At 44.8% G+C, this 13,749-nt stretch overlaps 1 protein-coding gene across 1 annotated transcript; it reads left to right on the plus strand.

The window, feature by feature from the left end:
* The first annotated feature begins 9,966 nt into the window (after positions 1 to 9,966).
* LOC124668244 (trans-cinnamate 4-monooxygenase-like) lies at positions 9,967 to 13,257 on the plus strand. Its single transcript, XM_047205417.1, has 3 exons — positions 9,967 to 10,751; positions 11,576 to 11,697; positions 12,659 to 13,257. Exons 1-3 carry the CDS (start codon positions 9,967 to 9,969, stop codon positions 13,255 to 13,257), a joined length of 1,506 nt encoding a protein of 501 aa, XP_047061373.1.
* Positions 13,258 to 13,749: the final 492 nt, after the last annotated feature.

The following is a 13,749-nucleotide window of genomic DNA, read 5'->3' on the forward strand; positions in this document are numbered from 1 at the left end:
ATTTAGCACAATATCATGTTTTTTTAATTTATGTTAGTACATATCCGATTTAGTTTCGTAGCAACGATGCCGCGCCAGCCGCCGCGTCGTGGAGGGTCCATTCTGGAGCAGATGCTGTCGATGGGGGAGGTCCGGGACTGGGCTCCGCCGGGGTGGCACTGGGAGGTGTTATCTTCCGGGGCGCGCACCTTGGTGCGGAATCTGGGTCCCGTCGTCGACCCGGATAATCGCTGGTGGAGGTCGCGTGGGCCACGGTCGTTTCAGAGGGAGCCGGCCCCGCAGGAGGTGGTAGCTCAGCGCATTATAGAGGAGGACGAGCACGTTCGCCGTTACATGTATGCGTTAGACACCATGTATAGGACCGGATGGTCAGTTATGCAGGGATCTCACATTAGCTATGACCATGTTACTGTTTCGTGGCTTTGGGTGTTCAGCCGGCGCGGTTCAGCACCCGGTCGGCGCCGTTGAGAGGTTCTAGTAGTGATCGATGTATTAGGGTTAAATAAGATCTATGTATGCATGTAACTGCACTATCTGCTTTCAGCACTACATTATCGATCCTTAATTAATAACTATATATGTAACTCCAATTTCAGTTTTCTGCATTATCCTTAATTAATATCTATATATGTGATCATATGATGGTTCCAGCCTAGAACTTTGCAAGTCATTGCAGAAAGCATGGAGGGACACAGAGACGAAGCCCAAGAAGAATTCATGGCTAACCTCATAAAAAACGGTACTCTGGATGATGGCGACGACGGTATTCCGGATGATGGCGGTGACGATGTCACCGCAACTTTTTTGAATGACTCCGGTGAGGGAGCGGAGAATATTGACCGAAGAGAAGATGGCTCCAGTGAGGAAGAAGATCATAATGGCTCCGGTGATGGAACCGTAGTTATCACCGAGGTATATAAATTAAGCCGCTGCTGACTAGATGCATTAACTAATATATATATTGATGATGAATTATTTCTTTTTAGCCCTCCGGATCGTGCAATTCTTCTGTAAAGTCGAAGCGAGGCCCGGCCAAATCGTTGGCCGACGGTGTTAGGCATGACATCCTCGAAATCGATCAGAGTGGCCGACCGATTGCTCCCGAGAAGTCTGCAAAAAAACCTATAAGTCAATGCGGAGTGCTTGTTAGGGACTGCATCCCGATCACCGTTCGAGAATGGCACAAGCCGAAGGGACGAGAACTATCTGCAGAGGAAGCAGCTCAAGGTCTTTATATCGATGATGTAGCCAAACGCAGCATTCTGAACAAGCTCATGTCATATTTCAACATAGTACCTCCAGAGGAGGATGCCAATGAAAAGGCAAAGATGGAGAAGGCAGTCCGTGACTTTGCTATGAAGAAGATGGCCGAACTATTCAAGAACCACAAGAAAAGATTGCGCGGCTTTATCAAGAAAAAGAAGACTCCGGACAGTGAGAAGGTAAAAGCTCACTGGGGCAAATTCGTGAAGTACAACACGGAGTCAGAAGAATTTAAGAAAAGGTCGGCAACAAATAAGGCAAATGCTGCGTTGAAGAAATATCACCAAATTTTGGGTCCAGGTGGATACAGGGCTAACCGTCCTAAGTGGCAGGCAGCTGAGGCGGAACTGATCGGGAAAGGGATCTGATTAGGGACACACGATTGGACAGAACGATCGAAGGAGTGGTTCTACGGGATTGGGGGAAGGTTGCACCCAGAAACAGGGAAGTGTATCTATAAGAAAGCACATCTGAAGTACCCCCATTGAAGCCCTAGAACAAGCACATACAGACGTGGAGGAGGGGAGGTTCCAGCACGAAAGAGAGAACGATGAGCTAACACGCGCCCTTGGAAACAAAGAACACGGCGGACGAACACGGGGCACAGAAGGCTCCGTTCCGTGGAAGTATGGCTTTCCTGCGGAAAGGAAGAGATTTCCTGATAGAAGCCATGAGAGGAGAAAGGCAAGGGAAACAGATCACATAGCGTCCTTAGAGGATTCTATGAGCGCCATGAAAGCCCAATTTGCCCTAGTAACCCAAGCACTTACATCCCAGATGGCTCAGGCGCAGCATGTAGATCCTGCATTGGTCGATGCTATCGTCCCGCTGCAATCTCAACACTGAAAAAGCAGTGTGGCTTCCACTCAGCAGGATAATGATGATGACCAGGTGGTCGAGCCTCCTCGCTACCCCCCCGTGGATGATCTCACTGAGAGCCGTCCTTGTGAGCTGCATGTTAAATGTTTCAACCTATCCTTCAAGGCAGCGGTCGGCATTCTCTTACCTACAAGGACTTACCATTGCCGTCCGGTCCAACACGACTTTGCTGTTGTGATGGTGGATGAAGTGATGAGAGATTATGAGCGGTTGGTCCTTGAGCAACCTGCGAGGTGAAGATGGGGAAATCACAAAACTGGGAGAAGCCCATAGAACCACCGTGCAATGGCGGAAGGAGAACATTGTGTTTCCAGGTGAGAAGCCACCAAGCAGGCCGCCTCCTCTGCCTCCTCCGCCGCCTGCGCAGTCTCCTCTGTGTGATGATTCTCCTCTGCGCGATGATGATTCCCCTGTGCATGAGAAGTCTCCTCCGCGTGATGATTCTCCTCTGCGCGATGATGATTCCCCTGTGCGTGAGAATACTCCACCGCCTCCTCCTCCTCGTCAGGAGACTCCGCCGCCTCCACCTAAGCAAAAGAGGAAGCTAACCGCGGCACCTCCTACAGCTCCGAAGAGATCATCATCTCCGATGAGGGCACAGACTCCAGAGTTGTTACCACATCAGCAGACTGATGAGCAAAAGGCGTTTCTTGTGCCGAAGAAGATGTTTATACCACCGCATACAGTGAAGCACTTTGCCGAGACGAGAGCAAAGAAAGCTGAGTTGGCAGCTGATTATGACCGCTCTCTTGGACAGTCCTCTAGAGCGAGAAAAGAGAGAAAAATTGCCCAGCTTGGGCAACAGGGTAATCAGTCGGTACCCCACTTCGTCGTGCATTCCTATGATGATCCAGAGACGGCATCGATGATCGAACGGGAAGCTAGAGGTCATGGAGCAGATGTACAGTACCAAGATTACTTTCCTACGGCTGAAGTCGTCACTAACAAGTATAGATATGGATATGATCTCGTCAAACCTGGCCAGCTCGCGCGTCTAGGGACTCAGATGCGAAGGTTGCATGAATGGTACTTGGCGGCCTGTCGAAGGAGTGATCGCTACCTCACGGTGCATCTTAGAGACGAGCATTACTTCCGGGGGCGGGAGGAGATAAACCTTGAGTTAGAAGAACCGTTTCAGTTATTCAATCAAGACGCCCTCGACAAATCTGTCATCAGTTGCTACTTCCTGTAAGTGATTTATTTATGTAATTAAGTCTGTAGCTCAGCTCATTCATTTGCACTAACAATTATCCTCACTATATTCTTTGTGTACGCTATATATTAATTATGCAGAATGAAGAAGCTCGAATGCAAAAGAGGCAAGCTCCATGACATCGGGTTCGTTAACCCAAACACAGTTCATGAAGTTACGATTCGACAGTACCCCAAGGACACAGAGGACAACATGCTACTGTTTTTACAGAAGCAGGCAAACAAAGAGGATATATACTTTCCCTACAACTTTAAGTGAGTGTTATAACATACATTATGCTTGTGCAGCTTCTACTTTATTCTCGTAATCATTGAGCTATGCTTGTGCAGCTTCCACTTTATTCTCCTAATCATTGATCTTAAGAAAGGAGTCGTACTTGTCATGGACTCGAAACGTAAAGAACATGCGGAATGGGCGAACATGGCTGCCATCCTCCAGAGGTAATTTCAATAAATTTCGTATCGGCATCTTCATCTGTTCTAATTCGACGATATCATCAACTAATCAATAACTCATTTACTCATTTTTTCTTTGCCGGGCAGGGCTTGGAAACGGTTCATCAATACTGTTCCGGGTAAATGGAAACCGGAGCTTACATTTAAAGATTACCACTGTAAGTAGTACTATATATATAGCTATGTCCGTGAATCTCTTTGATATTTTCTTTCAATACGATGCTTGATTATTCGTTTGATCGAACTATTTTTTCGTAAAGTGTATGAGGCAGGAATCCGGGAATAACTTATGTGGATACTACGTCTGCGACTTCATTCGTGAGATGGCAAGTCACAGGGATGCGGAGGACGCTATACACCACACTCGTGTACGTGAATAATATTTCACAATCAATCTTATTACCATCAATTGTATTGAGTTCCATTCATATATATTGATCTCTTTTTTTTAATATAGATGATAAGCCTGCGGGACTCTCTCATAACGGAGGATCGCATACGAGCAATTCAAGAGGAACTCGCGGGATTCTTTCTTAACAAGGCCCTTGCCCCAAATGGAGAGTACTATCGGCAGTTCGTAGATCTTGAACGACGTAGTGGTTACGCATTATTGTGGAGATAGATTTAGTAAAGAGGTCCGACTTTATATTATAAATATGCATGCATTACGTGTACTGTTGATGATGTCTATATATTCATGACGATGTTTTGTGGTTTTCTTGAATGATGTATGCATTGCTGAAACTCTGCCGCGGCAGAGAAACGCTGCTCCACCCTAAACCTGTGCCGCGTCAGAGAAACGGCAATTTTCTGCCGCGGCAGAGACCCTCCAGTCCCGGTTCGTACTACGAACCGGGACCAAAGGTCCTCCACCACGAGCACCCTGGCCGCACCACGTGGCGGGGCCTTTGGACCCGGTGCATATTTAAACCGGGACTAAAGGGGGGCCCTTTAGTCCCGCCTCTTTGGTCCCGGTTTGGAAACCGGGACTGATGGCCCAAACGAACCGGGCCTGAAGCCCCGTTTTCCACTAGTGGTCCCAGCTATCGGTTTACGCCAAAGGATGGGATAAGGAAGATTATCGCAGTGGCACAAGGTTCTGGAAGGAGGAAGACACACATGTGTTGTGTGTAGGCTAGGGTTCCCGCCCGAGCCTATACAGTTCGGTTTGGGAAAGTCATGGGCCACAACACTAAGGTCGGCTCAGCGAGATTTCCGCACTCGATGATGCGCCGTGTCATGACAAGGCGGGCGGTGAAGGAGGAGGAGTGCGCGAGGGATCTCTCTCTTCTCACTCACTTGCAAGGAATAGAACAACCCTCCTTATGGGTTAAATGTTCACCTGATGTATCTAAACTTCAGTTAATAGGACGTTCAATTATTGTCTATACATAATTTTACACCAATTACAAAAAGTCAAACCGACATAGACCTAAAACTTTGAGTTGATATATATGTATGTTTGTAAAAACATGCTAGATCATCCTCAGAAATAAATACATCAATAACTCAAAATTAATGATCTTTTCACCTAAACAAAAAGGTTGAGATTCTAGGCGATGGCTTTCATGAGAAAATTAGTTAAACATAACTAAAATTTGCAGCAAAAAAGGTATATATGGTTTCCTATTTCACGATTGCCTTGGATTTTCATGATGCAATACAACTCGTTAAGGTAATATTTTTGTATATATCATCGGAATAAAATTCAAGAAACCCACCTTCGCTGGTCTTTGCAAGGCCCAAACTAGCCCTCTATCTCCCTCTCCCCCTCTTTCTCTACCTAAATCACTGATCTTACTCTGTGGTTCCATCAGTATCTTAATCCGTTTCTATTCCATTTGGTTTATTCGTAGCTTTTATTACCATTGGCCGTCATAGTTGCATTTTTTTATTAGGAAGCCGTTATAGGTAGGGGGTTTTATTACAACGACTTCTAAAGCTTTTTTGTGCAACTTATTCTTGGCATCACCATTTAAAGAACCGGCCTTGTCTCACCTAAAGGTTTTCTATACTATTATATTGGAATTGGTCGTAGGTCGTACAACGTGTTTGGTGAAGGAAATTTGGAGCACCTTGACCATACAATATAATCTTATGATCTCCGGTTAACATCCAATCGACTGATCTAATTATAAGGCAAGTCGTCTCTCCTTCCCTTGCTCAACGCACGTATCAATCAATCATGTATACAATCAATCAATCACAGTACAAATTAGGAAAGATATAGTATTACCTTGCCCCTACGAAACATGCTCATAACCATCTCACGGTACAAATTAGGAAAGATATATCAATCACAAAATTATGCTCCTATCTCTCCACCCGGCAATCAATTAGGAAAGATACCTTTCCTTGCCTCGAAAAACAATAATCTCACAACCATCTCAAGCCGGTGCTCCCATCTCGCCATCGCACCAAGCAGGAACGCTGCTTCCAGTGCCCAAGCAGGAACTTTGTCGTCATTGTCCATGTACCCATGCATCTGCTTCTCTACGTCTCCAAGCCACAACCTTCGAGGATTCAAAGCCGCCATCATCATTCCATGCAGCAGACGCTTCATCCTCCGTCTACAGTAGCACCCACGTCCCACAGCCACCTCCGCAGCCCTGCGAGCTACTTCCCGCGGCAACAACAAGTACATTCACGAGATGGAAAAGGCAGCGGCAGAGTCACCTTCGGCGGACGCTGCATTCCGTGGACGTTGCAGGATGGTTTGTTTCCAATCTGGTACCTACCTACTTAATATCTCTTTCAACATCTACAAGAAGCTGGTTCCTTCCAAATCACCACTTCCTCTTGCTTCTCTTAGATTGCAAATTGCATTTTATTTGATCCTAATCCAATCTTTGTTTGCACCTAAATGAAGATGATGCTACAAAAGGTTATCAAAGAAGTACCCTTCCCTAGCACCAGCAGCTTACATCCGGCCCCTTCTTCATCACTCTCATGTGGCGACTAATTAAACCTACATCCCATGCCAAGGCTCTCCCTTCAACAGGTATGAAACGGAAGGATCACCGCGGCACTTCTTCATTTACACAATCGTGTACAAGTGTTGTTAATTGAGAACCTACTTCAGAGTCTTCTTGGACTATAATACACGTATATTGTTGGATATCACTCAAAAGTCAAAGTTTTCTAAAATTGGATAGTGAGTTGTTATCTCTGAATAGATTATGGTTAGGTTGTGTAATAGCAAGCACAAAGAACAATGATAATGATGCCATTTTCCAGTTAGTTTCGCTAAAATAATTCATCCTTTTTTGAGCCAATACAGAACATTGCCTGCCCTTATTGCTTCATCACTGTATGTTTCTTGTGGTTTTACGAAGGGCACATTCCGTGATGTATAGGATTCTGGAGGTGCCATGACATCCAATTTACAAATCAATCACATGATGGTTTCAGCAGGAAAATCCTTGCTCACAAAGAGGTGATTTTACCATTGTGTTTCTTTCCATTGAAGATTCGCATTGTAAAAGACAGATTAATAGATACTTTGAATTACATGATGTATAACGATTTATCGCTACTCTTGTCCTTTTTATGCACAATTTATGCCTACATATTTCTATAGTGGCTTGGAGCTAGCAAGGACCTCGAAGATTCATATTAAGAAGCTTTTAATGAAACTTATCAAGTGATGGAACCAAAATATCATGACTAGAGGTAAAGAAAAGATAAATTACATTCATATGTTACCTTTTAGTTCTATGTTCCTTCACATATGTCACATTTGTACTTCTTTTTCTTTGTCGTATGATCCTTACTACTATCCAACATAGGATGCTGGTAGGCTATCAACCTAAGGTATGTTTTATGATAGAGGTGCAATTAATGTAGTCTTTTCATAGAAAAAACGTTGGAATATTTATTTGCATCATGTTTACATGTGTACTGGGGAAAAAACTTGGTCATTTCCATGTGTCGATGCTTTCTTTCCTGTGAGTGGTGGGCCAGGAAGCTATGATTCCCTCTCCAACAAACACCTGCCCCCCATTCGCATAAATATTCTTGAGAATTATCAGAATAACCTGTGCATGTTGTATTTTCTAACATGAGTGGCCTTCTTTATGAAGCTGGATCTAAAATGGTTGATATTAAATCTGGTTTACTGATGCTTCTTGTAGTTTGGACATGGATTTGAGTTAGAAGAGTCATAGGAAGGCGATTCGAAAAAGTGACACCACAAAGAAAGAAAGAATGGTTCCAATGCGCATTGCCTACTTGGTGAAATGCAGGTACTTGGGTTCTCTTTATTTCATGTTTCTATGCATCTTTCTGTGCAACTTATTCATTGTGCTGGTTTTATAGAGTTTGGATAGGGGGTATTCAATTTATTTTATTTTATTTATGTTGGCTTACATTACACCCTCAGATATTAGGATTTAACTATTGTGGTGAACTCTGATGTTGAAGTTGATACTACAATATTTGATCATATTATTGCTGCTAGCAAGTCCCAGCGTCATATTCAATTTATAGAAGAAGGCAAATTTAAGAGAAATAGAGAATCTATCGAGGATGATGTTCAGGTTAGAGAGAAAAATTTAGGTGTTCGGAGCTGTAGCTACAGATGTTCAGGCTATAAACAAGACGCTGAAGGATGGGAACTTGTACACCAACATGAAAAAGACTTCTGATTGAAGCCATCTCTAGGATGTGAGCAATTTGGAATCTTGCTCAATAAGAGAAAATTAGATGAGTTATTGGTTTGTATGCTTATGATGCTGGATTATAGTTTCTTATTGAACTACAATTTAATAAAACCATAATTTCAATTTTTTTTGGAATACTATGTAGTTTTCTCTTTCTACACACGTCAAATTTTATGTCTATATGTGTTATAAGAAAAGAAATTTAAAAGGGTCGTGGCAACGCACGGGCACTCAACTAGTTTTTGTAACATGAGTCATCGGAGCATCACAGTATTCAACCAAAACTTCAACTTTTTCTCATGTACATTGGTCCCTTCTTCCGACGTCGTATGCAAAAGTTATTGCGGTTTTACCATTTTTCAAACTTTTTTTGCAAAAAAAAGTGAAAATTCGAATTTCTTAATTTCACCGAATAGTAGGTTTCATAACATACAAGAATCTGAAAACATTTTATTTTTTGAATTTTCTATCATTTTGTTTTGTATTTTACAAAGCAAAAAAAGGCGATCCACAGGGGGGGGGGTCTGTGTGTGTGTGTGTGAAGGGTGCATGGGGGAGTAAAAAACCAGGAAAAGCCTTTAATCCCGGTTGGGGACACCAACCTGGACTAAAGGGCCTTCTAAAGAGGCCTGCGCCGGCCGGCAGCCCACCATAGCCCTTTAGTCCCGGTTGGTTAGCATTAGTCTCGGTTCACCAGAAGAACCGGGACTAAAGACCCCATTAGTCCCGGGTCAAAGTATTTGAGGACTAATGGGTTGGGATGGAAGGCCTTTTTTCGACTAGTGTGTAGAGACGGGGAATCGTCGATCTACATTCACAATGCATAACAATCTGTCCCAGTGATACTTTTTTTTTTCTTGTAGCTGACAATATTTTGACAACGGATATGTCATCGCATAGGTCAATACAATTTCCACGGCATTTTATCCGTTCTAATGTGCCAAAAAAATTCTTGTTGAATTGGGACTCTTAGGGTGAAGTGATGTAGTAGAGGCAGTTTGGCGGGAGCGACTCCGGGTCCATCGAATAAATCAGAGTATAGAAGAATCTTATAACTTCTTCTGGACATAAAATACAGTTCAGTACTCTTTTTTTCCGATAAACCAGAGTTCAGTACTCTGGAACGGGCAACTGCAATGCCCCTATCTACTCTTCTCTACAGAACAAAATACGTGAGCAAACATGGCCCAATTGTACAAGATCGTGCCATCCCACCACTCTATGAACTTACCGCTTGGTCTACACCTACAATTGGCTAGGATTGGCTTATTTAGAGTCTCGGACTAAACTGAAATAAGACATTTAGCTGGCACCAAGTTTGCAGCACTAACAATCGCTCTGCTAAGTGGTCAACGGAATCGCGGTATCCCACTTGATGAAATAAAATCTGAATCTGTTCCCTCCATCGATCTCTATAAAATCGTCATCGTTTCCTCAGTCATATCCATCAGTCTAAACTCCTGTGCAGCGCCAGTTCCACAGCCACCTACCAACGATGGACGTCAACCTCCTGGAGAAGGCCCTACTGGGCCTCTTCGCGGCAGCGGTGCTCGCCATCGTCGTCGCCAAGCTCACCGGTAAGCGCTTCAAGCTCCCTCCGGGCCCGTCCGGTTACCCCATCGTGGGCAACTGGCTCCAGGTCGGCGATGACCTGAACCACCGCAACCTGATGGGCTTGGCCAAGCGTTTCGGCGAGGTGTTCCACCTCCGCATGGGCGTCCGCAACCTGGTGGTCGTCTCCAGCCCCGAGCTGGCCAAGGAGGTCCTCCACACCCAGGGCGTGGAGTTCGGCTCCCGCACCCGCAACGCCGTCTTCGACATCTTCACCGGCAAGGGGCAGGACATGGTGTTCACCGTGTACGGCGACCACTGGCGCAAGATGCGGCGCATCATGACCGTGCCCTTCTTCACCAGCAAGGTGGTGGCGCAGAACCGCGTCGGGTGGGAGGAGGAGGCGAGGCTGGTGGTGGAGGATGTGAGGGCCGACCCGGCGTCGGCGACGACGGGGGTGGTGATCCGCCGCAGGCTGCAGCTGATGATGTACAACGACATGTTCCGCATCATGTTCGACCGCCGGTTCGAGTCCATGGCCGACCCGCTCTTCAACAGGCTCAGGGCGCTCAACGCCGAGCGCAGCATCCTCTCCCAGAGCTTCGACTACAACTACGGCGACTTCATCCCCTTCCTCCGCCCATTCCTCCGGGGCTACCTCAAACGCTGCACCAATCTCAAGACCAAGAGGATGAAAGTCTTCGAGGACGAATTCGTCACACCACGCAAGTAAGTACTCTTACATCGAACATGGTAGTCTCAGGACAAACATTGTGGTAATCGATGTCACATTTAGCAAGTAGACAATTGGCACACTTACGTACATGCTAGAATTCAAAATGGAGCTCGGGTATGTACGTTTAAATGTTAGCTAGGCTTCGGTTCGATGAGGTCGAAGATGTGTGATCTAGATCTGCCCTAGTATATACCTCTGGTTCGAGATCTATAGTAAGTACTACTCTTAAATCGTAGACTCAGCACAATGTCAATGGCCGGTATAATGCATGTCACTTTTAGCTACCAAATGATCGTCCACTTTGTACTTGGTACTCCCTTGTTCCATAATTTTTGTCGTTGTTTTAGTTTAGATTTGAACTAAAACCATGACAAAGATTATGAAATATAGGGAGCACGAGTTAATTTTTTAGTTTGCATGGTACTGGACCAGTGTTGCAAACTTGCAATGCTCCGGCCAGAGGGAGTTTGGTAGTACGTGCACTTGTTGGCTACGTTTTTGTTTGACCAAGAGGCTGAGGTGGGATCCAGATCTGCCCTTCGGTCGTCAATGCTAACGATGTGAAGCAGCCAAGCTTAAATTATGGGAACAAGTTGTGCACCTAGCTAGAGTTGACTCGCTCGTGGTTTCTAGCCCAAGCATCCTATCACTGTCTACCTGCAGATCGCCATCGACTTACTTTAATCCCCACAATCTGATGGACCATGTCATGTAAACAACCAGCATTTGCACTTTCAGCGTATGGGAAGCGCGTCATCAGTTGCTTGTCCAGTTCAAAAATTAATATGCGTGTTCCATGCATGTATGATAACTGCAGGAAGGAGTTGGAGCAGAGTGGTGAGATCAAGTGCGCCATGGACCATATCCTCGAGGCCGAAAGGAAGGGCGAGATCAACCACGACAACGTCCTCTACATCGTCGAAAACATCAACGTTGCAGGTAAAATTTATTATAAGTAAATATACAGGGTGCACTCGACCAATGCGTGTTGAAATAAACAAGTTTCAGAAGGGGACTAGGTTTATATTGTTAAGTACGTAGTCATATGGCTGTAGTGAAGTCGTCAAGATGTTATAGTTGAGGACCCTTTCTTTTGAACATAAGTAGCACACACGATTGGAAACAAGTATAAAGCGATATAAAAATATATGGTTTCTGAAAAAGCTATCGATAAGACAAAGAAAAGAGATAGAGTAAACAAATCTTCAGTTTCAAACTAAATTTCAAACTAAGTGGACATATCACCACAATGTCAAAACCCCTATACCTTAAACTAGAATTGCAAAAGATTTTCCTTCGAACTTTGTTTGAAGTTAATATGTTAAATATCCTTATTCATTACATGAAGAGAATTTAAAAACCTCTAGCAGATCCTATCAGTGAACAAAATTTCTCTCAATAAGTCATCAAATCAAATTCAGAAAAACAGTATTTTTATTTCAAACGTTATAATAATCTAGAAAGTATATGAAATAATACGTGCCCTGAATGATGGACAAAGAATTAAATTGCACGGCTAGTTTTGTTCAGTTCTTGATGAGCAGCTGAAATGTGACTTTTTTCACGAAGACTTTTTCTTTCTGATTTAGTATCATTCATTCAACGTGCTAGGAGTACACTAAACATGGATAATATAGGAATGAAATGGTAGCCATTACTGGGTAATTTACAATTCATGTCACCCCTGTCCCTAATAACAATACTCTTCATATAATATCTGAATGAAATGGTAGCCATGACTGGAGTAGTAGACTTTTTCCTTACGGCTTTGAGTTTTAAATTTTAACAGCAGCATTCGTAGACTTGTCTCTTGCTAGGATTTGCAAAATAAAATCAGTATACATTCATCCATACTAGTACAAATATTCGCAAGGTGCTAATTTGGGTTAATTCTTTCCAGCCATCGAGACGACGCTGTGGTCAATCGAATGGGGCATTGCTGAGCTGGTGAACCACCCTGACGTCCAGTCGAAGCTGCGCAACGAGATTGCTGCCGTGCTTGGCCCCAACATGGCAGTGACAGAGCCCGACCTGGAGCGCCTCCCCTACCTGCAGTCCGTCGTGAAGGAGACTCTCCGCCTCCGCATGGCCATCCCGCTGCTCGTGCCACACATGAACCTCAAGGAGGCCAAGCTGGCCGGCTACGACATCCCTGCCGAGTCCAAGATCCTGGTGAACGCCTGGTTCCTCGCCAACGACCCCAAGCGCTGGTTGAGGTCCGACGAGTTCAGGCCGGAGCGGTTCCTCGAGGAGGAGAAGGCCGTCCAGGCTCACGGCAATGACTTCCGCTTTGTACCCTTTGGTGTTGGCCGGCGAAACTGCCCCGGGATCATCCTAGCGCTGCCCATCATCGGCATTACGCTCGGAAACATGGTGCAGAACTTCCAGCTGCTGCCGCCGCCGGGGCAGGCCAAGATCGACACCACCGAGAAGCCCGGCCAGTTCAGCAACCAGATCCGCACGCACGCCAACGTCGTCTGCAAGCCGCTCAAGGCTTAGAGTTTTCGATCCAAAAAGATGGAGGTTTCTTTCTAGCGCCGTTTGCGCATGCGTACGTGGACACTGCTGCAGGGAGAATGATCTATGCATGTTGTGTGCATTTTGTATTTTCTTTAGTTTTGTAATAAGTTGCATTTTTATTGGTGTTGGGCCACTTATCTTCTTGTCGGACATTATTTTGTAAGATTTACGAAGTTGGCTATGTTGACATAGTTGTTCTTGGATGCAAAATGAGACGATTACTCATCATTTTTCAATAACTCCAAAGTTAGTCCAGCTGCCGGCCGGCACGCCCTCCGGCGCCACACCGCCAAGAAATTCCGCTTGGGAGAAAAGGTCTATACGGAAATGAATTATATTTATTCCAGGGGAGAAAAAGTTGCAGGGTTGTTCGAAATAGTAATCATATATAGCTAGGTTAGTTAGTTATTTCTGAAATCTGTTAGCAATTTTCGTGCAATCAGCAAGTTGTTGTATATAGGAAACTTGAAG

This window comes from Lolium rigidum, chromosome 6 (assembly GCF_022539505.1).
Source record: "Lolium rigidum isolate FL_2022 chromosome 6, APGP_CSIRO_Lrig_0.1, whole genome shotgun sequence".
Lineage (NCBI taxonomy): Eukaryota > Viridiplantae > Streptophyta > Magnoliopsida > Poales > Poaceae > Lolium > Lolium rigidum.

Coding starts and splice junctions, on each gene's coding strand:
- LOC124668244 (XM_047205417.1), top strand. CDS start 9,967: ATGGACGTCAACCTCCTGGAGAAGGCCCTACTGGGCCTCTTCGCGGCA. Junction 10,752..11,575: donor GAATTCGTCACACCACGCAA/GTAAGTACTCTT, acceptor TGATAACTGCAG/GAAGGAGTTGGAGCAGAGTG. Junction 11,698..12,658: donor CGAAAACATCAACGTTGCAG/GTAAAATTTATT, acceptor AATTCTTTCCAG/CCATCGAGACGACGCTGTGG.